The sequence below is a fragment of the Hoplias malabaricus genome, chromosome 4 (assembly GCF_029633855.1).
Source record: "Hoplias malabaricus isolate fHopMal1 chromosome 4, fHopMal1.hap1, whole genome shotgun sequence".
In the NCBI taxonomy this organism is placed as follows: domain Eukaryota; kingdom Metazoa; phylum Chordata; class Actinopteri; order Characiformes; family Erythrinidae; genus Hoplias; species Hoplias malabaricus.
Genome location: NC_089803.1, coordinates 64,425,437 through 64,451,288, shown reverse-complemented (window position 1 = coordinate 64,451,288; position 25,852 = coordinate 64,425,437). Strand labels below are relative to the sequence as shown.

General features: G+C 41.7%; 2 protein-coding genes across 3 annotated transcripts in view; both read left to right on the top strand.

The window, feature by feature from the left end:
- The window catches only part of LOC136695073 (B-cell receptor CD22-like), a 30,611-nt gene that overhangs the window by 2,953 nt on the left and 1,806 nt on the right, over positions 1–25,852 (top strand). Inside the window, exons 3-6 of the mRNA XM_066668882.1 lie at positions 3,305–3,559; positions 15,359–15,613; positions 22,813–23,124; positions 25,064–25,148. Of these exons, the coding sequence (XP_066524979.1) occupies positions 3,305–3,559; positions 15,359–15,613; positions 22,813–23,124; positions 25,064–25,148 (907 nt within the window). The remainder of the gene's footprint in view (positions 1–3,304; positions 3,560–15,358; positions 15,614–22,812; positions 23,125–25,063; positions 25,149–25,852) is intronic.
- The window catches only part of LOC136694621 (myelin-associated glycoprotein-like), a 31,155-nt gene continuing 17,880 nt past the window's right edge, over positions 12,578–25,852 (top strand). For both annotated transcript variants that reach the window (XM_066668333.1, XM_066668327.1), the window contains exon 1: positions 12,578–12,692. The gene's annotated coding sequence lies outside the window, so the exon portion shown is untranslated. The remainder of the gene's footprint in view (positions 12,693–25,852) is intronic.

Sequence of the window (25,852 nt, the reverse complement as noted above, 5' to 3'; positions counted from 1 at the left end):
GACGTCGTCCACGGAGGCAGGGGAACCTGCGACGTCGTCCACGGAGGCAGGGGAACCTGCGGCGTCGTCCACGGAGGCAGGGGAACCTGCGGCGTCGTCCACGGAGGCAGGGGAACCTGCGGCGTCGTCCACGGAGGCAGGGGAACCTGCGGCGTCGTCCACGGAGGCAGGGGAACCTGTGACGACGTCCAAGGAGGCAGGGGGACCTGCGACGACGTCCAAGGAGGCAGGGGGACCTGCGACGACGTCCAAGGAGGCAGGAGAGGCGCGCGTCGCGCTCACGAAGACAGGAGAGCCGCGCGCCGCGCTCTCGAGGACAGGAGAGGCGCGTGCCGCGCTCTCGAGGACAGGGGTTTGTGCTGCTCGCCGGGCTCGCGCTGGAGCTGTAAAGGGTTTAGGGGGTTTCACAGGCGCACCCATTAGATCACCTCGAGGTGCGCCCCTGTTAGCCTCAGGCCTCAGAGGTACGGAGGTGAGGCTAACAGCCCCTACCCTTAACGCCCCCCCAAAAATTTCCCCGGACCTGAGGGGGTAATCCTCCAGCGAGGGGGGAACTCCAGCACGGTTCTTCCGCCGACTCTTTCGACTCCCGCTGGCGCAACGACTCGATTCCCGAGTCGACTCCACCGCTATAGGATCCGGAACAGCGCCAGGCAGGAGCTGGAGCCGGCGACTCCATTCCGAGGCCGCTTTCAAAGCCTCCTCCACAGGATCTTTGTGGCCTGTGCGGAATGGAGTCCGGCGAACGGCACAACCTTTGATGTAATAGTCCGTGCTAGCTGCGTCCTGAGGGTCGTTCATTCTGTCAGGAGCGAGGGGCGGATTGAAGGAGGCGGACGCATTCGCTAAAACACGGGATATATTTAATAACCAAAGATATAACAAAACACAGGCAAACTACAAAGGGAACTACAAGACGAGGACATAAAACACTGAGACAGAAAATACACTAAACGACAAAACTAGGAAACAAACATGACTTGACTAGAAACGAGAGATAAACGACGCGACATGACAAGACCGGAGAACAATACATAATGAAGTGAAATGAACGACAAACATGACGTGAAACAAGAGGGCTTAAATACAGACACAAACGAGACACACCTGGACAGATAACAAGGAGGACGGGTTAACACATGACACGGACGAGGAGGCGGAACAAAGGCGGAGACTTGAACATAAACAAAACAGAGCCATGTGCAAATAAAGCACATGGCCGGGACAACAGACTGACAGGACGAAGGCGTGACAATAATGCAGACAGTTGAGTGGACTGGGCCCTATATGAAGCTCTAATGGATTTGCACAGGACATTTTACACCTTACCTCCTGTATAATTACAATTTATTGTCTCTATAGACACGTCAGATATGCCAGTCTGATTAAACTGACTTCAACCAGAACCAGTTCATAATTGTTGTCAGTATTTATGGTGCACGGTAATGAGGAAGACTAGGAAATACTACTAAAACAAACTGATGTAAACTAAACCTAGAACAAATCACATAACGGCTGTCTGAGAAACTAAAACTAAATATAGACATAGGCAAAAGTAAAAGTAATACCATGCATCTACAGAGAAACTAAAGATAGAGAAAGAGAGAGAGAGAGAGAGAGAGAGAGAGAGAGAGAGAGAGAGAGAGAGTACATAATACAAAAGACTAGAACCAATACTAAAAAGCAAAGCAACCAAAGGAATGTAGACAATAATATAAAACAAATACCACAGAGAATACAGAAAGGCAAAGGTACAATAGACAGGAATGAAACAGAAGGCAAAACAAATATACAAAATAGGGAAGAATGAGACATCACTGGCAAAGACAAAGACTAATACAAAGGAAAACATGATAAATGCTAAGAAAGATAAACGAAGTGATCAGAACAAGAGACTCAGGGAAAACCAGCACAAAAACATGACAAGAGAAACATCACGAATGACCCACAAACACAGACACTAAGGATCAGGCTTTAAACTCATACTAATGAGCAACACCTGGAGCAGTCACATTAGGAAGGAGGCGTGGCTAGAACCGATGAGTAGACAAGCACCTGGACAAAACGGAAACAGAAAGCATGTGGGAGACATGGACAGAGAAACACCAAGGAAAACTAAAGGCATAAGAAAGAGAAAATCCAAGAGTAGAAACAGAAACAAGACTGAAACAAGGAGAAGGAGGGACAACTGTGACAATTGGACTCTACATACTCATGAATGTAACAGAGACTTGTCTGTCTTTGATTGAGAAACAACCAGGGACTCAAATGTCAAGACATTGGACTTACTCCCTGCAACTTTATAGAATGTTTACACCTCTGTTTAAGGCCAGAATTCTGTTTGCTTCATTTGATGCACCTTGTAACACATCTGTATCAGCACCTCAGTCTGGTTCAGTGATGTTGGGCAGTTCAGTTTCTGATACACAATAGTTTATACTACTGTAGAGATTATACAAGAGTTAGTTCTGCCTGAGTAAACTGATTGGACCTAATTATCAAAGAAGTTGGCCTTTTTTTAAGTTGGCGTTAATTATATTTGTGTTGTGCTAAAAATATTAACAACAGGTAATTGTTCAGGTCTTGGTCATCCTCCATGATCATATCTGTACTGTGTCTTTGTCCAGTTATGTATGAAGTCACAGAGTTACCTCACTGTACTGACTTGTTTAAGACTTGATTAGACCCTGAGAATTGGCCATAAACAAATGCAGGAGACAAACCAGTATACGTGTGTGTGCTGAGTGACATATGCATTCAATGAGAAGAGTATAGACACAGTGATTGGGACAAAGACAAAGGATAAGGATTATGACCAAAATAAGGACAGAAACAGAGGGTTGGACTATGGGACCAGCACAGTTGATGTACACAGGGGTTTATACGACTGTAGAGCTCAGAATCAATGTGGATCTCACGACTCATTGTTATTACTAGAGGTTCATTTAGAGTACAGCTCTACAGTGCTCAAGTTCTTCTACACAAACACGTCTTACCTCTGTGATTATATGAGACAGAAGAGAATAATTGAGAACTTACAATAAAGAACTGTATATCAGACATTTCCATAGTTCTATAGCACTGTTTAGATCATTATAGATGATGTGTAGTTTATTATGGAACAGTGAGTAACGAGATCACAGTTTGACTAAACTGACTCTTGACTTTAACTGAGAATTGTCTGTCTTTACATGAGGTTTGACCTGGACACAGACATGGGACAGGATTGAGACCTACTCATCACCTGGAGCTTAATGACTTATTCCCAGCTCTGATTCATACCATAATTCCTTGTCCTTTTTAGATGCCCCTAAGAACACATCTGTATCAGTATCCCCCTCTGGTCCAGTGATGTGGGGCAGTTCTGTTTCTCTGAGCTGCAGCAGTGATGGAAACCCAGCAGTGAACTACACCTGGTTCAGAGAGACTGGGGAGCAGATAGAGATCGAACCCACTTTCAACATCACTGCGACTGATGATACACACAGTGGTTTATACTACTGTAGAGCTCAGAACCAACATGGATCTCAGAACTCATCTGTGCAGCTGGAGGTTCAGTGTGAGTACAATTTCATTAGTAAGTTTCATTAATTAGGAAATCAGAGGTGATGTAGAATTATGTATTGGGTGAATATCTGTCCCACCACTTTGTAGAAAATACAAACGCAGGAGAAAGGTGTGTCAGTGCTGAGTGACAATATACATTCAATGAGAAGACTAGGGACAGAGACTGGGACAAGGACAGACGATAAGGATTAGGACCAGGATAAGGACAGAAACAGAGGGTTGGACTATGGGACCAGCACAGTTGATGCACACAGTGGTTTATACGACTCTTGAGCTCAGAATCAATGTGGATCTCACAACTCATTGTTATTATTAAGGGGTCAGTGCTCAACTATCTCTCTACAAATACAACTGTGGTTAAATTAGACAGAGGAGAATAACTGACAACTTACAACAGTTTTTCATGATGAAGTTTTTCAGTGAGAGCTAAATGGAGAGATCTAACATCATAAGAAACAGAAGGTCATTTTTTTATTTCACACAATGTTCCTTAAAATATGTTTTCTTTCTGTTGTAAGTAGTCAATTTGTAGTCAACTGCAAATTATGTCTCTGAAAAGAACATTGCAATTAATCATTAAGAAATTAATCTGACGTATTTTGTCTTATTCTACCTCAAAAACCTCATAAATATTTTTATTAAATGTGAAGATAGAATGTTAGCACACAGTCATGTGACCTCAGTGAGCCTCTAGTTTCCGAGATGTCTGTCACCTTTTTATATTTTTAATTCTCAACGGTTAATGAAGCAAATCAAGAAGGTTTCAGAGGAGCTTCAGGTCATTAGGAAACTGTGGGAAAACTGAGACTTTGCTCTTTGTGGCTGAATGTGCTGTAGTTCAGTCACATGCAGTGTTTCTAATAGTAGATTTTGTTGGTCATGAAGCTTCAGACATTGAACGACCTGAAAACACTTAAAGGAAGTAAGAGTTAAATTAGAAATCCCCTTCCTCTCTGAACTAGCTTTAGTGAGAGCTCTGTAAAACAGAACTATTTAGAACTCATGCAGATGGCCTCAATGTACTGAGCTCTCTACAACCATATATATATATATCTTTTTTTTTCTGTGTATTCTGTTTATAGGTGTTTTGTTATCAGTCATTGACAGGGCAATATACAAATGAGCAGCGCAGCTATTGGAAGTGCAGCAGATTTTCTTTTTATATACTGACCTTAGAGTGTATTTTGTGCTGATTTTACTCTGCTTTTTAAAAAAAATCAGGCTTTAATTTACATGGTTCTCAAAGATGTGAGGTTTCATTAATACTTTCAGTAAACACCGCAGATATTTATCATGAGAATGAGAGAGATTGTGTTTACATTCTCACAACAGTCACTCCTTTATTGGGAAATATTGCTTTAGTGGATTTTAAAAGTTCAGAACAAACTGGAATCAATTATCATTTGTCACCATTTGTGTTTACTTTTTACCTGAAAACTCACCTCTCTCTCTCTCTCTCTCAGCTTCTCCCCAGTTCTTGACCTCGTCCCACTGTAAAAGCAGTGATAATGACGCAGTGATGATGATTTGCTTGTGTGAGGTTCGAGGGAGTCCTGTTCCTAAACTGGAGTGGCGTCTAAATGAACAACCTGTCTCTCAGTCAGGCAGTCTGTCCATTAAGGAGGAGTCTGTAGGTGTGTCTGGATTGAGGAGCATCCTCTCCATGCATCGATCACATCTGTCAATGTCCTCACCCCATCTGCAGTGTGTCAGCACCAATCAGCTCGGCTCCTCCACTCTGCTCTTTAACTCCGTGGGACGCTGCAGTAATTCAGGTCAGAAAACACTGCTTTACTTAAAGCAGCATTCAGTCATTTTCTGCAGTGATTAATCTTTGTCCTGAAACAGCTCTTCTACTGATACGCAGTGGCCTGGATGTGTCACAGATTCTGTATTAAACCTATATCTGCTTTACATTCAGTGCCTGTTGGCAGGATATTAGTTTCCATTACTTGTTAGCAGGTAGAGGCACAGGTGTTCCTAATAGACTCTCCTTTATTAGCCGTATCAAAGCCATCACCAAACCAGCCTCCTATCATTTTAAAAATATAACCAGAAGAAAGGTTGGGTTTGTAAACAGGATGTAGAGATATTCAGTCGTGCTTTTATAGGGTAGAAATGTAGCCAGTGACATTGCAAAACACCCTTTCTAATGGGAACTTTTAAAACCACATTTAAAGTAATGTTAAGCATTGTTTTCTTATTGTGAACACAGCCCGTGTCCCATTTATTTCCATGTTGCACCAACCAACTCTCACTGGATTCATTCATCGGCCACTGATCCAAGGGGTGTTTGAACCTATTTAAAAGCTCATGGTATAATTTTATAAGAGGGGAATACTTAATATTTTGCTTTTAAAATGGAATTTTCTGTATTTGGAAAAATCCGCTATCAGTCCATTTTACACAGAACTGTTTTAACAGGGCGTTAAACATTATATTTAAGTTTGTGCTTTAAAATAATCTTTTTTTTCTTTTTTCCTGACATTTAACTGCTGCATGCTTTCAAAATATTCTCACTTCATAACCACAAAAAGGAAGAGGAGTAATTGTTAGAATTTTTGTTTCCTTTTTGTGCTGTGGTCAGAAATCTTATCTCACAGCTTCTATAAGAATGCTGCTAAAGCATATGTCTATATATTTATTTTTAGTGATTTAAATTTGAACTTAAGTCAAATGATGAGGGCAGCTCCAGAGACCTGAGGTTGTGAATTTGAGGATTGCTTTGGGTCTACGTCTGTGAGGTGTGTGCGCGTGTGCGTGTGTATGTGTGTGCGTGTTTGAGTGTATTGCCCTGTGTTGGACTGGTGCTCCATCCAGAATGCGTTCCTGCCTTGCACCCAGTGATTCCTGTTACGCTCTGGAGCCTCCGTCACTCTGAACCCTGGATAATCGGTTACGACAAAGAGATCGAGTTGCTCAGTATGTTTTTTTAAATGAGTCTGTGACCTCCATTACACTCCATTAGCACCACTGATCGATCAGAAATGTATATTGAAATGTAAATATTGGTGCATAAATGTCCGGTTACCAACATCCTGTTTCTATAAATATTACTTTTTTTTTAAAAATATAAAGGATCTTGCATTTAGTAATGTTGAATTATCCTATTTATATTAACTGAACTGCCTGACATTTATGTTTATGTTGCTACAGATAAACAGGGTTTTTCCTTTAACTTCAGCATTTTTAAAGCATTAAGAACACACAGGTCTGAAAACAGAGATTCTAGTTGCACTTAAAGGGTTAATGCCTCACTGTTTTCCGAGGCTTCTTAGTGGTTTCTGTGAGGAATGTCACAGGCTCGCAATGGAACATGGGTTATTCCCTTCAATAACCCCAGGTGAAAGTGTCTGTGGACTTATGGGAGGGGCCATGTGTAAACACTTGTTGAGGAAAATAAAAGAATAGGGACACCGGGGCTCAGGGCAGATGTAATACACAAAGTAATACCATAAAAATCTGGAATATTTTGAGGTTTACTTTATTATTCTGCCAAACATTGAGCTGGTTCATTAACACGACACATTAATGTTTATAATATATATTTTTAGGTTGAACTGTAGCTTTGTTAAGCTCTGATAATAAACAATATAATATGGCTTCACCGTCGTCATCACCACGACCTAAACATGTAACGTATTCATATGATTTAGCTTAAATACAGTGGTGTCCAAACCTATCTGCAAAGGGCCACTGTGAATGCAGGTTTTCACTACAAGGAGAGCACACCTGATTCCACTCGTTTAATCAGTCAGTCTCAGTCTTTAAACAATTGATCATTTGCTGCAATGAAACCTGCAGCAACACTGGCCCTTTGCAGGTAAGTTTGGACACCCCTGCTTTAATGAGAGAAGTCTTTAATGAGAGGATCACTCTTATGTTGGCTGTGACAGTCCTTCGCATGAAATGTAAACAAATGAACTTCAGTGATAAGTGGAAAATGTATCCCTGGTATTTTGGTACTTGCTGAGTGTCTCTTGTGTGGAATTGTCTCACTTTGCTCATCTTCTGCAGTTAAAGTGGTGTCACTGCTGAGCAAGAATAAAAAAAATGTTCTTCATTGTTTTCACTGTGTAATGGTGCAGTGGTGACATCACTGGCCAAAATCACACATCACTGAAAAAGACCAGTAGTGACCAAAAACGTAAATTGGGAGCCATTTTGGACAAAACACCACTTGAGAAAGCTACAACAATCACCTTGCAACACCCTTTAAACCTCCTCAGACACCTAGCAATAACCTGGAAACCATAGGAACCACCTAGCAATAACCCAGCTATACTGCTTTAGCCAAACAACGTTATTCAGCTGAGCACACGGCTAAACCCTATTTACTGGTCCATTCTACGTTTGTCTCTCAAATACAGCTTGTTTGTCCATTTATGATCTGTGTAGGTCATCTGCCGATTATCTGTGTTCTGATTGGTGCAGTTGCTGGAGCGGCTGCAGTAATCCTGGGTGAAATATATTTATGCAGAAGGTGAGGCCTTATTAACATAATTTATACACTTTAGGAAATTCTGTCTGTTCAGTGCACATTGATATTTTTATGAGGCTCTGTCCAAAAGGGGAGCCCTAAGCCCAGTGTAGTGCATGATGTGGGTTCTTAAATAAGCAGCTTCTACACCAAAGTACTGCTCTTGATTTGTCACATCCACACAGGTCTGGACAAAAAACATCCCATTAAGATCTCATTAAGGAGGAATAGTCACTACAGCCTCGTGATTCAGACATAGCTCAAGTGCTCCTTTAATATTCATTTGTAATTTATGCTTAAAACGTCTGTATCTCAACTGACCTGAATGTGAAGCTCTGTGAATTCATTTTAAATGGTTCATTTCCAGAGTTTTGTTTAAGAGTAGCCCATCCTCAGGTCTGTGTCTAATTGACTGCAAATATTTGGACAATCTTGTCAGCAGGACCCACCAAATCTCAGTATCATTTACACATATGTATCAGGGCCTGCTGTAAACTCTTTTCTTATAACTCTGGTGCTGGAGCTGAATTCAGCCACAGCGACGCTGGACTGAGCATCTCCACAGCGCCCCCTGCTGATGCTGTAAACATAGATCCCATTTAAACTGGTGAAAATGTGCGTGGGTTCACTGTAAGGCAGCAAGGTTTAGAGAAACCTGAAGTGACCTGGTATTAGAACCAAGTTCAGTGTGTTCTCCTTGTGTCTGCATGGGTTTCCTCTGGTAGCTCCGGTTTTCTCCTACAGTCCAGAAACACATGGGTATCACTTTAGAATAAAACTATCATTTTAAAGGTTTAGAAATTATTTAACATCTCTTTATTAATAGTTATTAATTATGTTGTAATACACATAGATGGAAAGTGCCACTGTGACCTGTTGTTTGCCAAATTGAAAACCCACATCCATCTACTTTGTCAAACCTCAGATGATACTCATCATACTTTGTCTTCTCCATCAATCAGCATTAAGCTTGTTGGCTTCAGCACATATTTGTTAATAGACCATTTAATGAATTAACCACCAACAGTGTGCCTTTTAATACATCAGTGATAATGTGGAGTACTTTAACGTATGAAATCACTAAATTCACATTCTCAGGCCTGAGCTTATTCTTCACCTTGACATTTTCAGTAAGTTCTCTGACAGTTTCAGTATTAGACAAAAACTTCAAAAACTATCACTGTGTTACAAATGATTATTAATAAACTTTAAGGTGTTTATCACCTATATAATAACCATGTACTAAACAGGATTTTAAACCATTTAAAACATTTATGATTGTAGTCTTATTTTAAAGTGGTATCAACAAGGGGTTGTTAGGTGGATTGTTATTCAATTGTCCGTAAGTGTGATTGTACGAGTGATGGTGTCATAGCCTTTGTGTTACTGCCATGAAGAGGAATATATAATGTCCCATAACTTTTACACAAGGTACATTTTTACTTTTGTAGCTAATGAGTTAAATTCAGTAAATACACAGTAATTGTCTGTAAATGTGAGCAGACGCGTGTCTCTTGTTTTTACACATAAAAGGAATGTGGACAATTTTAAATATATGATTAAATCTGAAACAATTATTTTACAATCAACTGTTTATATTCTTCTTTCTTTAACATTCATTAACTATTAATTCTGCATGTGTGGGGGAGATATATTTAAATCTAATTATTAAATATCCATTTTTTTCAGGAAACACCACAAACCTTCACTAGAAAAAACTGAAGGATGGGTTTTAACTGAAGGGGTTTGTAAACACACACACACACACACACAGACACACACACACACACACACATTTAAACATATTATGAAGTAAATAGAGGTGGATAAACTGTAACTAAGTAGATTCTTTTACTCACTAATGTACAATTAAAGTATATGAAAATGTGTAAAGTACAGATCTGTTAGTGTTTTTATTGAATACATGATCTATATTTATAACTGAGTAAATATTTAATATTGTTTGATTCCTCAGGAGGAAGAAGGAGAAGATGGAGACTGTCTTTACTCCACTAAAACCATAGTAGTGTATGGTAGGGCTTTATAATCAGTGCTTATTTAGTAGAAGAATGATGTCCATGACCTGTTGGTTTTTCTTTTATTCACAATTATTCACAATTCTGAATAAGTTTCTTACTTTGTATTTGTTTCTTCATTGTTCAGATTTGATGTGGATTGAGTGTGTTTCATTTATACTTTTAAATGTATGTATCAGAGAGATATAAACATTTTATCTAGAATGTTCTTTTCGTGATTTAATCTATAAAACTTCCATTCTTTTGTTGGATATTTCTCATGTGTTTCATTACTTTATTCATTCGTTGTCTGTAAGCGTTTATTCAGTTCACTGTGGCTTTGGGTCCAGATCCTACCTGGAATCACTGGGCACAAGGCAGCAATGTATTTCATTTCTATTGTTTAAAGTTGTCTGAAAGAAGAAAGACTTTGGGTTCTTTTTACTTGGAACTTATTTTATTGTGTGGTTTATAAAACCATTTTTTGGTGTTGTTTCTGTGTGTGTCTTCTTTAAAATAATGTATAAAATGTAAAAGTGCATTGAAGAGTGTGAGCCACAAATACAATTAATTCCAATGTTGAAGTCTGATTTATTTTAACTTTGCTATTGGAAGCAGACATTTGGAGAAACTGTGACATCAAAAGTAAAAACTAAACTTTTAGAATGGATCTGAATGAATGAAAATGACCAAATGTAGGACAAATGTACATTTCCACATCAGAAAGTGGTGCTGAATTCACTAAAACCCCCAAATCACTCACTCATTACTTTTAGTATTTTCACTATATTTACATTCAAAAGTATGATTTGAAATCACGTGATCACTGTAGCTTTTGGTTTAAATACAACTCCATACACACTTTCCAGTTAATATTTGTAGTGGACAAAGTGTTAAAAGGACACCTGTTGATCTATAAATTGGTTGGTTTCAGCCACTGGGAAGAGAGAGACATTGTACTGTATATTCCCCTACAATTATGTTTCTATTTGTCTTTAAAGACTAAGCACCAGCTATATGACAGTGTCAAACAAATAAATACAGTGGAGTTTGAGTTCCTAACTTGTGTTTATTGATAGTCAGAATACATGTTATTTCTTACTAATTCAAGGAATAAGGTTTAAAAGACCATTGATCCCCCTCCCAAACTGTGTTCGGAAACTCTAATAGGCGTCTTGCATGTGACGTAGATGGTGGACAACAACTCTAGAAGTCGCACTTAACGGTGTTTTACAGTGGCGTTGTTCAGCTGTTGTCCACCAGTGACGTCACGGTTGCGTTCAAGAATTTCCATACCGAGCTCGGGTTTTTCCGTCAAATTTAATAAAATTGTCAGTTTTAAAGCAAATTAAGCATGCTATTTTCATTTTAATTCATACTTATATATGTCAGTAACTAATAAAAAATTGAAATATTCATGGAGGTCCATTAAGTGGTGCTTAGCCTTTAATGTGGTTTGTTGTTACGGCAGAAGTCAGTTACTGGAAATTCATTGTCACTGAACACAGTCTGCCACAAGAAATACAACCTCTAATACACAAAGAGAAAGCCATGCATCAATTATATGTGAACACACTGCAGAGTTAAGCTCATCTAAGAGGGTAAAACACAGTGGAAGATAATGGCCACCACAGACTGTTGAGCAGCTGATGTCTTGTATCAAGCGAAAATGGGGAAATATTTCACCTGAAAAAGTGCAGCAACATTTGATACACACCTCCTGTGCAGTGTGCAGTAAATTAGAGTTGGACCTGTTTAGTTCTCATTTAAAAACAGCATTGAATAATACATTTGTGGAAACGCAGCCAACGAAGAATGAATAATTGACAGATTGCACTGGATGTGAGTGGCCACAAGGGGGCAGCATCCCCCCACTCCAACACAGGGGCGTTTAAGATGTTTGTGTAAATAACTTTGTGTAAATCACTTTTCTGGAACATTCTCATAAAACAGTGCTACTCCCCGGTCTCCAGGTGATTATTTCTTCTTGTTTCTAATGAAGGTGTGCTATGTATCAGTCTTTGTGTTAGCAGATGTTTTCAGGTTGATTTATACAAAGCGGTGCGTTAGGGCTCTTCAGAACAAACACAGGAACATTTGGGTCGGGTGACCAGATCTGAGATGGTGAAAAAGAGGACACGCCTCCGGGGTGGGGTGAGTGATGAGCTCTCGCCCCTCGCTGCCGTTGTTTGCTTAGCTGTACCTATGTGTGCTTTTTGGTCCTTTACACCTTTATTTGCTACACATGGGAAAACATGGGAATTTCTTTTCTAAATCATTCGAGAATTAAAATAATATACATTTACGTTTCGGCATAGCTGCTCGAGATGAGGGTAGGTACATGAGTTTTGTCTGACGTATACAAGGACGACTGACGTGCAGACAGATCAATTAAATATTTTCAGAGAAGGTTATCGACCAATAACGGTAGCTCTACAGTCAGACCGTCCAATCCGAAGATTTTAAGCTACTTCACCCCGCCCCCTTCTCAAGCGAACCAATCGGAGTAGGGGAGGGCGAGACTAGCTTGTGAACGAAACGCTTCTCGAAAATTCCAGGAAAACAAAATGCCGGATGTTTGTGAAGTTCCGGCCGGATATTTTTAAGTCTAAAATGGAGGACATGTCCGGGTAAAAGAGGACGTCTGGTCACCCTACATTTGGGTCCGGGTCAAAGTTTCTGTAAAATGACTTAATTGAGCTCCAAAATATTAGGACTAATATGAGCTGAAGAAGCTGGTGCTTGTCGCAGGTTTGAGGAACCAATAGAAACACCCCGGAGAGCTTTCAATTAAAGAGATGTAATCTGTGTAGTATTTTGAACTTGGACACACTTCCTTAAAGGAACACAGTATTATTACTTTACAATTACATCTTCATAATCATTGTGATGCTTCATTGTAATGAATAGAACCTGTGGTGTCTACCCTGGGCTCACCACTGTAGAAAATGCTCTATGTATCTTCTGGAAGAGGGTAGGAATATTTTGGCTTATGGGCGTGGAGTGGTGTTAAAATGTTGACTTTTCAGTGTAAGGTGGTCTTAATATTTCGGCTCATTGCTGAACGATGGTGTTGAGTTTGTGGACATTGTTTTTGGTGGTGAATATAAGACAGTCGTAATGACTCGTGTGTGCAGTGTGGCTTAGCTCCTGGGAGTAGGATGGTCTTAATGTTTTGGATCATGAGTATGAGCTGTTTGTAGATTATTGGGTTCTTGGTGAATGTGAGAGGAAGCTTGTGTGTGTGTGTATGTGTGTGTGTGTGTGTGAGTGTGGTTACAGCAGTTGTACAGTATCTGAACAGAGATTTCTCCTCCTCTCTGTGAGGTAAGAACCACACACACTCCTCGTCCTCCCTCTGCAGCTGATGGTCATTTCTGTTTGGGCGGTTTCTCTCAGCTCTGCTCCTGTGTTCTCTCTGCACTGGACGCTGTAGTGTTTCTCTGCTCTGAAAACTCAGACTGAATCAGCTGCTGATCACTGACGCTGCTTTAAATGCTGGAATATATCATTTTATTTTTGAAATGATTCATGTTTGTAATTCTCTGAGTGGGTTTCCATTTTCTCTGAGGTAAGAAGCACACTGTTCTTTTTCTCTTTACATTTCTGATGTTTGATTTTTCACATTCCACTAAAGGAACATCATCTGTGAAACTGTAAAATAACGAGGAGTGCAGTGAATAGTTACATTTCCTCAAAGACGTGAGCTTCAGTAAAACACTGAGGGGGTTTAACTTTCTTGAGTGTTTTATAGCAGTTTATCAGTGAGGAGAGGGGTCTGTGTTATTCTCCTTCACATTAGATCCTGATTTTTTATGTGTTTCATTTTATTCTTTGTTCTTTTCTGTTCCTTTGCACTGAGTCTGTTCTTTCTTTCTCATTTCCCTTGCTCTCTCTCTCTCTCTCTCTCTCTTTCTCTCTCTCTCTCTCTCTCTCTCTTTCTCTCTCTCTCTCTCATAGAATGGTTCACTGCAGGATTAATGAGTTCCACAGATAACTTTAGTCCAGAGATGAGGACTATCCAATAGAAATGTCCCTCAGCTCTTTTGCTGTTGGACACATTTGATTTGAGGTTTAATTTATTTGTCTAAATGTAATAACAGTTAATAAGTGTCCTCTCTCTGTCTCTGGGTCGGTAGGACAGCCCTCCCTCTCCCCATCACTGAGAATAAAGTCAGTTCAGAGTCTGTAACTGATGTAAAAGATCTGAGCAGTTAGTGTTCTCCTCCGAGAGTGAAATCCACTGCAGAGACGATGTTTCTTTACTGAACTAATTTACACATCTCTCTTCTTCAGGTGACATTTCCTCTTCAGAAAGATGAAGTTAGACCAGAAACTTGTTTTCGTTTGTTGTTTGTTTGGAGGTATGTCCATTATGTATTTGTGAGTTTACACTCTGCTGTCGTAACTCAGTTATTGTTCTTTATCTCAGTCTCAGGACCCCACTCACTGCACCTGGCTCATGTTTCCATTTCAGGAGCTTTACAGCTGTATTTGGAGTTACTTCATGTTCTACACTTCTTCCAGATCAGAAATAGTTCTGCGAGGTTATTATAATGTATAACTAGCTTGTTATAAATGTGTTATTGACTGTCCTATGGATATTAATAACGCATGGACAGAGGAATTTGTAGTTTCCTGGGAGTTCAGGGGTGGTGTTTAGAGAAGTGCAGTCTTTTCTGCAGTTATCTCTAAAACTGTTCTTCTGTTCTCATTACAGGATCAGATCTGGATTTAGAGTCTTTTTCCTAATCTGATAAACTATGTCTTTGCCAATTATTACAACATTTCATACAAAATGTGTCATTTTATTTCATTAGAACATCTATAGTGTGTGTTCAGGGAGCTCTGTTTTATTTATAGAAATGATGTTCTGAGTGTGAGTTTAGCCTTGTGTCATGTGTAGTGTAGTAGTGTGTGTGTGCAGTAAAGTTTAATGTGACACTTTCTTTGTGTTTTCGTCTTCATCATGGACTCAGTATCAACTGCACTGCCACCTACCAGCTGAAAAACCAAGAAATAAAAACAGAGAACTCTCTTATATTACGTGTTTTGTGTAAGTCTGGTTTATGAATGAATATAATTACTGTACAATGTGATTATGAGCTGAAAGTTGTGTGGTGTCCTAAATGTGATCAGTTTAGTGGGATTTTGTTGGTAGAGCTCTGGACTCAACCTGAGACTGGTGTGTACTGAATCAGGGACTGACAGACTTCAGATGAGACTCAATTGTTAACTGTAAGTTAATTACTTATTCCCACCTCTGATTCATATTATTACTCTATTTTTCTTTCAGATGCTCCTGGGAACATATCAATATCAGTGTCTCCCTCTGGTCCAGTGATGTTGGGTAGTTCTGTTTCTCTGAGCTGCAGCAGTGATGGAAACCCAGCAGTGAACTACACCTGGTTCAGAGAGAATGGGGAGCAGATAGAGACTGGACCCACATTCAGCATCACTGAGACTAATGATACACACAGTGGTTTATACTACTGTAGAGCTCAGAACCAACATGGATCTCAGAACTCATCTGTTCAGCTGGACGTTCAGTGTGAGTTCACTGTGTGTATTATACTCAGAACATTTATTGTCATTAACAGCCCAGGTCTTGTTCTTATTTCTACAGTGTCTTTGTCCATTAATGTATTAATTATGAAGTCAGAGAGTTTGCTGTGTGTAGTGACTTGAGGAGTAGGACTCAAAACTTGACTAGATTTCCCACATGGACTCAGGACTAGATTAAGGCTTTGTTTATGGTTGTTGATAATGCAGACAGCTGAGTGGACTGGGCCCTATATGAAGCTCTAATGGATTTGCACAGGACATTTTACATCTTACCTTCTGTATAATTACAATTTATTGTCTCTATAAACAGGTCAGATATGCCAGTCTGATTAAACTGACTTCAGAACCAGATCATAATTGATGTCAGGATTTATGGGGCACGGTAACGAGGAGTCAGATGTAAATGCAAGATGCAAATAGAACAGAAAGACCAGGAAATACTACTAAAACAAAATGATGTAAACAAAGCCTAGAACAAATCACACAAATGAATCACTGTCTGAGAAACTAAGAAACTAAAACTAAACATAGACATTGGCAAAAGTAAAAGAAATGGCAAGCATCTACAGAGAAACACTTAAAAATACACACAGAGAGACAGAGAGAGAGAGAGAGAGAGAGAGAGAGAGAGACTTTTTTTGACTTTTTAGGGTCTTTTATTAACAACAACTGGACTCAGTATACGTCCAAGTTCAATTTTGAAACATAAAAACTACTTGTAAACAACACTCACACTATAAAACCTGGGTATATATATAAAAAAGTGCATTTAACTGAAAACTGGATTAAAAATTAGTTCTCCATCACATACAGAACACACCCCTCCCCCACAGCACCACACCTCCTCAAACACCTCCAGAGTTTTCATGCACTTATAAAAATTAAAATCAGTAAAAATCCTTGATCTCACCAGTCTGATAAAAACCCTTCTGACCTCACTGTCAGTGTCCTGTTCCACCTTGTTTTTCCGACTGGTGTAAATGGCCAGTTTCGCCTTGACCAAGGATAAAATTCAACAATTGGCACTTGGCCCTCTCCAGGATAAAAGTATGCTCAGTAAAAATCACATTAAAAGCCATAAAAACTGTCTGTAAAAAATCAAAAAGGGGACGTAGCCTAAAACATCTTATAAAAGCGTGAAAGACAGTTTCCCTCTGCGTGCAAAAAGGGCAAACTGGTGCAACCTCAGGGTTTAAAACAGAGATAAAAAAATAGTTGACAGGTAAAATCCCATGTAAAACCCTCCACTGGAGGTCAGCAGCTCTTTTTGTTAACGGTGGCTTGTACAACGCTCTCCACTCAGGCTTTACATCATCATTCAGAGACAGAACCTCCCTCCACGGCATGTCCACCCTCCCATTCAGTCTCTTTTTGTTTAGAGCTTTCACGCATGCTCTGTACAGTAGCTTCCCGGATGCACTGTCCAACTTCATGCAGGACTCCCCCTTACACTCCAGCAGGGGCCCCTCGCAGTCCTCCAGGTCAGGGGCCAGGATGAGAGCAGGAAAGGGGTCGTCCTCTGCAGGTCTAGTCACCCCTGCACCGTAGTCTATCAACATCCTAAGATCCTCAGGGGTCAGCGCTGTCCTCCACTTGCACAGAGATTGAGATACCACGCGCAGAGACCTCAGGCCTAACCGTGCAGTCAGTCTCTCTGTACCGGAAAGATCAGGTCCCGCAGTGTCCACCAGTTGACGCAGTGTGGTGACCCCCGAAGAAACCAGGACTCTGGTCAGTGCAGGAGTCGACAGGCCTGAAATGTCCATCCGGGCGCCGTGAAGCAGAGGTTCCTCCAGCAGCCAGTGCAGCGTTGTACTCTCTGGTCCTTTGACTTTAAAAAAACTCCATATTTTAAAAAGCCCACGATAAAATGCAGGTAAACCAGCAGTGTCCAGTAACTTTGGGTTCATTAAAAACAGGGTCCTGTCCATCCCCAGGCCTCCCACTGTGTACAGGATCCTGTAGGCTACCTCCCTCCAAACCAGTTCTTTGGGGCCAGTAAGCAGTCTTTGTATAAACTGGAGGCGGAAGGCAGCCACCCTACTGGCTAAATGAATGAGCCCCTGCCCTCCCTCATCCTTGGGAAGATGAAGAACTCCCTGAGGAACCCAGTGAAGTCGATCCCAAAAAAAACCCACCAGCAGAGCTTGAAGATTGGCCAGCAAGCCTGGTGGGGGATCAACACACGCCAGTTTATGCCATAGGGAGGACGCAGCCAGGTTGTTGATGATGAGAACCCTACCTCGGTATGACATTTGAGGGACCAGCCACATCCAGAGCAGTTTACAATCGGCGCACAGCAGAGACACGGGGGGCCAGTTCTTCAGTTCGGACAGGTCCCCCTTTTTCGGCAGCAGCGTCAGCACCGCCCTCCTGCAACTCAAAGGAAGCTTTCCATCGCGTATGCTGCACCTGAGGACCTCCAGCACATCCTGGCCGATGACCGACCAGGAAGTCTTGTAGAACTCTACTGGTAGGCCATCAATGCCAGGAGCGCGACCATTCTCCATACCGTGGAGGGCCTCATGCAGCTCCTCCAAAGAGAGTTCAGCATCCAGCTGCGCTGCTGCCGACTGCGTCAGTCTGGTCATATTCCTGAGGAACCTGTCCTCCACTTCCTGCGTCGCCGTGCGCTCGCTCTCATACAGCTTTGAGAAAAAGCTGACTGTTCGCTTGCAAATGTCAGCAGGATCATTAAGGAGATCCCCTGATTCTGATCGCACAGCGTGCATGTACCGCTTCTGTCCATTTCTACGCTCAAGACTAAAGAAGAACTTAGAAGGAGCATCCAGTTCATTCACGCACTGAAAGCGTGAGCGGACCAGCGCCCCCTGTGCTGTTATACCCAATAAATCAGCCAGAGCAGCCTTCTTTTTGTTTAGAGCTCTAATATGCTCTAAATCTCCTGTGGTCTCCGCAAGACCCTGGAGCCCCACTATTCCAATCTCCAGAGCTTTAAGTGACCTAGTAATGTCCCTCGTGACATTGAGAGTGTACTGTTGACAGAATAATTAAACATTAGCTTTGGCTACGTCCCACCATTGCTGAACAGAGGTAAAATCATTTCTCTTTGTTCTAAAAACACCCCAGAAAAAGGTAAAAGACTCTTTAAAATTGGCATCTTCTAAAAGTGTAGTATTAAAATGCCAGTACGCACTCCGCGGCTTCACTTTAGTTTCTGACCATAGAGTGGTCAGAGATTCCTACCGGGGCAATAAAACACTGTGTAAAAAGAGATCGTTGGTGTCTAAAACAATAAAAGCGGTCCAGTCTGGCCAGCGAGAGCATGTTATCTTTACTGTGGGCCCATGTGTACTGTCTTTGTTCATCATGGAAACTTCTCCAGACATCACACAACTCATGAGCCTCCAGCATCTCACAAAGACGCTTCCGTGAAGCCGCGTGAGGTTCGCCATGATTCCGGTCTGTTCTGTGTGCTGTACAGTTAAAATCTCCACCCAAGACTAAAAACTCTGTGGAGTCACAACTTGTTAAAAGAGAGCTCAGTGCGTCTAAAAACAGTAACCTCTCAGCTCCTAGTGTTGGAGCATAGACGCAGATCAAAACAAAAGTGTCTTCTTCAAAGACAGCCCTCACTTTTAAAAGTCGCCCCTTTAAAACTTCCTCCACTGTATAAGAGACCAGAATAAAAGACTGTGAGAAAAGGAGTGCCACCCCACCGCTAAGGGATGAGTTGTGGCTGAGAATAGCGAGCCCACTCCACTCCTTCGCCCACTCAGCAGCATATTCCACATCACTGTGGGTTTCCTGCACAAAGACAACATCAATACGTTTGTGTTTAACCAGCTCATAAAACTTTGCCCTTTTCTCACAGTCCCTTGCCCCATTAATATTTAAGGTGGCGATTTGAAAACCTTCCATTAAAAAAAGGTAAAAAAGAGGGGACAAAAAAAAACAAATCAGAGATAAAAGTCCATTCAGGAGTCGTCTTCACACTGCACTTTGTTCAGTTTGGTCAGTAACTTTTTTAGTCTAAACGTCTCCTGCTCCGTAAAAACCCCCTCCCTCCGCAAGTGTTTGACGTCCCGTATGAACTGTACACTGTCTGGGAAATGTTCCTCCACCCTCACACCCTTCTGTCCTTTAGTAACTCGTAAAAACTTTCTAATTTCTTCAACAGTGTACAGTTGAGGCCTGTTCTCCTCCTGGGAGCACACAGACCATCCCGAGTCAGAGAGAGAGCCCTCACTGTCAGAGTCTCTGTCCTCCACTGCCGTCACATCTTGTTTAGCCTGTTTTTTTCCCTTTCCCTGGCCCCTCTTCTTCCTCTTATGAGAAATTTTAAAAACGGACTCAACCTCCATAAGGTTTACTCCTCCAGCCTCCTGTTCTGCTTCTCAGGCTGGAGCCAGTTCAGAACAGCTGTGCTGCACCCCTCCGTCCCTCTCCTCCACGTAAACACCACCAGAGCCCCCCCCACAAGGCCCCACCGAAGAGGGCCCCACCTCGGCCGACACGGCCTCGGCAGCCACCCCAGCAGCAGGCCTCACCGAAGAGGGCTCCACCGCGACCGACGCGGCCCCGGCAGCCACCCCAGCAGCAGGCCCCGCCGAAGAGGTCTCCACCGCGGCCACGGGAGACACCCCATCAGCAGGCCCCACCGAAGAGGGCTCCACCACGGCCGACGCGGCCCCAGCTTCTACCCCAACAGCAGGCCCTGCCAAAGAGGGCTCCACCACGGCCGACGCGACCCTGGCAGCCACCCCCACAGAGGGCTCCGCCAAAGATGGCTCCCCCACGGCCCCGGCAGCCACCCCAACAGAGGGCCCCACGGAAGAGGTCTCCACCACGGCCAACGGGGCCCCGGCAGCAACCCCAATAGCAGGCCCCGCTGATGAGTGCTCCACCACAACAGCGGACCCCACCGAAGAGGGCTCTACCACGGCCAACGCGGCCCCGGCAGCCCCCCCAACAGAGGTCCCCGCCGAAGAGCGCTTCACTGCGGCCAACGCGGCCCCAGCAGCCACCCCAACCGAGGGCCCCCCCGAAAAAGGCTCCACCGCGGCCAGCACGTCCCCGGCAGCCACCCCAACAGCAGACCCCCCCGGTGGTGACATTGTGCTGTTCGGGGTCCGTGCAGCCGGCCAAGCAGCAGTCGCAGGGGGGACGACCACCGCAGGCACAGCCACTACAGGCCCCAACCGCTCAGTACCCCCTGTCCCCTCAGTACCTGTATTAACTTGTTCAGGGCAGGCACGAATAAGATGTCCGACCTGTCCACACCCAAAACACTTCATACTACTTTCAGTCGAAGCAAAAACTGTATAAACATAACCATCAACTTTAAACTTCAGAACTAAGTCCAAACTTTCAGCTCCTCCATTCAACACCATGAAAACAGCTCTTCTGAAAGACACCAAGTGTTTAAGTAAGGGCGACTTACAGGTTATGGGGATCTTCTTGATCGGGGAGACGAGCTTCCCAAAGCGGGAAAGCTCCTGAGCGATGTTTTCATCTTTAATGAAGGGAGGGGCGTTAGACAAAATAATCCTTTTGGACGGGGTACTCAGGGGCAGCACAGTCGTGAACTGGTCATTAATAACTAAACCTTTTTCCACCAAATCAGCCGCGAACTGCTCGTTAACCACAAACAAAACAAACGCGTTGTTCATTCGCGAGATGGAAACCATGTTCTCGTGGCCGACGACATCTACCTCCGCCATACCACACTCATCCATACTCGCCCGGCACTCCACCTTCACCGCGTGCCGGCGGGTCAGACTCTCACACAGCCGGGTGTGGGAGGACGCCATGCTTCCGCCAAACGCCGACAGCAGACTCCCCCACAGGCCCTAGCTCCACAAACACACCACTAAAACACACCTCACACACGCACACTCACACAAACTTCAGAAAAAATCTGAAAATAACGCACACGCACAAAAAAATGGCAAAAACGCCAACCGCTCTCAATCACAACGCTCCGCTCACTCCAACGCTCACGCTCGCGCTTGCGCACAGAGAGAGAGAGAGAGAGAGAGTACATAATACAAAAGACTAGAACCAATACTAAAAAGCAAAGCAACCAAGGGAATGTAGACTATAATATAAAACAAATACCACAGAGAACACAGAAAGGCAAAGGTACAATAGACAGGAATGAAACAGAAGGCAAGACAAATTTACAAAATAGGGAACAATGAGACATCACTGGCAAAGACAAAGACTAATACAAAGGAAAACCTGAGAAATGCTAAGACAGATAAACGAAGTGATCAGAACAAGAGACTCAGGGAAAACCAGCACAAAAACACGACAAGAGAAACATCACGAATGACCGACAAACACAGACGCTAAGGACAGGGTTTTAAACTCCTTTTTTTTCACACAACGTTCACACGTCATTTTTTTTTTTATTTCACACAACGTTCCTTAAAATATATTTTTTTCTGTTGCAAGTAGTCATTTAGTAGTCGACTGCAAATTATGTCTCTGAAAAGAACATTGCAATCAATCATTAAGAAATTATTCTACCTCAAAAACCTCATATTTGTATTAAATGTGAAGATAGAATGTTAGCACACAACCACGTGACCTCAGTGAGCCTCTAGTTTCCCAGATGTCTGTCACCTTTTTATTTTTAATTCTCAACTGTTAATGAAGCAAATCAAGAAGGTTTCAGAGCTTTATATCATTAGGAAACTGGGGGAAAACTGAAACTTGGCTCTTTGTGGCTAAATGTTGTGTAGTCCAGTCACATGCAGTGTTTTTAATAATAGATTTTGTCAGTCATGAAGCTTCCGACATTGGGCACGACCTGAAAACACTTAAAGGAACTAAGAGTTAGGAAGCAGCAGATTTTTTTTATATACTGACCCTATAGTTTATTTTGTGCTGATTTTTCTCTGCTTTTAAAAAAAATCAGGCTTTAATTTACAAGGTTCTCAAAGATGTGAGGTTTCATTAACACTTTCAGTAAACACCACAGATATTTATCATCAGAATAAGAGAGATTGTGTTTACAGTCTTACAACAGTCACTCCTTTATTGGGAAATATTACTTTAGTGGATTTTAAATAGTTCAGAACAAACTGGAATCAATTATCATCATTTAACCATTTCACAGTTCTAATGTTGAATGAATGTGATCAGTGTTTACTTTTTACCTGAAAACTAACCCTCTCTCTCTCTCTCTCTCTCTCTCTCTCTCTCTCTCTCTCTCAGCTTCTCCCCAGTTCTTGACCTCGTCCCACTGTAACAGCAGCGATAATGATGCAGTGATGATGATTTGCTTGTGTGAGGTTCGAGGGCGTCCTGTTCCTAAACTGGAGTGGCGTCTAAATGAACAGCCTGTCTCTCAGTCAGGCAGTCTGTCCGTTAAGGAGGAGTCTGTAGGTGTGTCTGGATTGAGGAGCATCCTCTCCATGCATCGATCACATCTGTCAATGTCCTCACCCCATCTGCAGTGTGTCAGCACCAATCAGCTCGGCTCCTCCACTCTGCTCTTTAACTTCGTGGGACGCTGCAGTAATTCAGGTCAGAAAACACTGCTTTACTTAAAGCAGCATTCAGTCATTTTCTGCAGTGATTAATCTTTGTCCTGAAACAGCTCTTTCACTGACACCCAGTGGCCTGGATGTGTCAGAGATTCTGCATTAAACCTACTGCTGGTCTTAAAATTTCCCCCTCATATAGACACTTTTAAATCTAGGTTAAAAACTTTCCTCTTTTCATGTGTCTATGATTGAGCTCTAAAAGTTGTACTCTACACTCAGTACACATTGTACTCTATTTTATTATTACTTTTATGATTCACCATATGCTTATTGCACTTTACTTTTAAAAATGTCTTTTCTTTTAATTTTATGTCTTAATTTTTGTTTGATTCCAATTCTTGATTCTTATATCATCTAAAACTTCTCCTAGGATTTATCGACTGTTTGGAGGTTTTAAACATTAGTTGCATGAATATTCCAAGTATTGATTAAGATCTTAGAGGTTGGTTTTGCTTCAAAGTACGATATTATTCAGTCACTGTTGCTACTCTTTGGGTGAAAGCTGTAACTTCTAGTGCTCTTCCTCATTCACACATTTGTTGTAACTCTCTGTGTAAAAGCTTTACTGAGGTGCCAGACCTCTGACTGTTCTTATGCTTTTATTTTTATTTTATTTTATGTCTGAAGCCTTTTTAACTATGTTTCTTTACGTAGGTTATAGTCATATGTTTCTGTTTTCAATGGTCAAGCACTTTGAATGATTGCAGTGTATGAAAGATGCTATATATAAATGTAAACAAATCATTTGAATAGAGGATAATTTACAGGTTTGTTCATTTAGTGCAATAGTGGAGTACATAATATCATAATACCCCCATCTCTCTATTTCACACAGAGCTGTTTTAACAGGGCACTATACATGATATTTACGCTTGTGTTTTAAAAGATAATTTTCTTTCTTTTTTTCTTGACACTTAACTGATTCACACTTTCAAAATTTTCTCACTTCAAAAACTATAAAAAGAAGTGAAGTGACTGCTAAAACAAGAAACTGTTAAAATAGTTTTCGTTTGTTTTAATTCTGTTGTCAGAGTCCTTATCTTACTACAGGGTGAGTCAAAAGTGGCAGGACACCCTTTTATCTGAATACTGCAGCAAGTAATGGGTAATCAGAAATAACTCTGAGATACCTTTATTGGTTCAAAATGCCCCGAAATGAACTGGAGTGAATGAAGAGCTTCTCTGCACATTTCCTGTGGCATGCTTTGGAAGGCAAATTCTGGGGGCCTTATTTTTACGAAAGACCAAAGTGCATTATGGGTATCCACTGTCCACCAGTAGTGTATATTGATTGTACACTACTTTTGCTGTGCATTGTGGGACTGCTTGAGTGCACTGAAAAATGTCCACTGTTTTCAGACACTACTCCAAAATGGCAGAACACCAAAATAGTGCACTATAAAGTGAATAGGGCACAGTATTTGACACAGCACAAGAAAGTGAATTCATTTCCACTGCCATTGCTTAGTAATAAAGAAACTCAAAATGCATCCTGGTCCTCATTCAGATCATATAGTGAGCTATAATGTTTACAATAAACATCTTATTTTGTGTGAGATTGTGTGAGATTTGAATGCCCGCAAACTCACACTCAAATTACACTAGGATTCAGATTCTCAGAGAAAAACGGTCTCACACTCAAATATGCCCTAAAACAAAAATATGGAGCCATTTTGGACAAAGCCAAAAACAATTGAGAAATCTTCAACAACCACAGAACAAATGTAGAACAGCATAGCAACCAGCTAGTAACACCCTTCAAGCCACTTTAACACCATAGCAACAGGAGATAGCAACAAACCTGGAAACCTAGCAACATCCCAGCTATTACTGTTTTAGCCAAACAACAGTCAACCGAGCACACGGCTAAACTCTAGTAACTGGATCATTCTCTGTTTGTCCATTTATGATCTGTGTAGATCATCTGCAGATTACCTGTGTTCTGATTGGTGCAGTTGCTGGAGCGGCTGCAGTAATCCTGTGTGAAATATATTTATGCAGAAGGTGAGGCCTTATTAACATAATTTATACACTTTAAGAAATTCTGTCAGTTCAGTGCACATTGATACTTTTATGTGGCTCTTTCACAAGTAGTTTTTTAGACTTTTAAGAGTAGCTCATCTTAAGTCCTATATCTAGTTGGTTGCAGATATTTAGACAATATTGGCCAAAATTATGGATATTTCTGTGAAAATAAGTGAACACATCCTCTGCAAAAAGAGCCTTGAATGGGACATTTTGGTACTAAATTTAGTTTGTGATTTCAATTTTATGCAAATAATATTTTAAATATGAACAGATGGCAGCACAGTTGCACAACAATTAGTCACGCAGCTGCAGGGCCCTGGGGTCCTGGGTTTAATCCTTGCTTCAGATCACTATCTGTTAGCCCTTTTCCACCAAGGAGGAACCAGTTTGGTTCCTATTGAAGAACCTAATTTAGAAACGTTGGCATTCAGTAAAACGTGTGTGTTTTCTGTGGTTAGTGCAACTGAAACGTGAAGTTCGTGACTGGAATCAAAAAACACTTTTTATACATTTCAATAGATGTTTCCTCAGAAAAGATGTTTGCTCTGCAGTCTGTCTGTGTGCTGGACACTGCTCTAATGTGTCTATGAGGCCTCTGTGTCTGTAAATTAGTAACAAAACAAACTGTCTCCAGTATGGTAGTCTTTCTCTCTCTCACTCTGCTCATGGGAGAGAAGAGG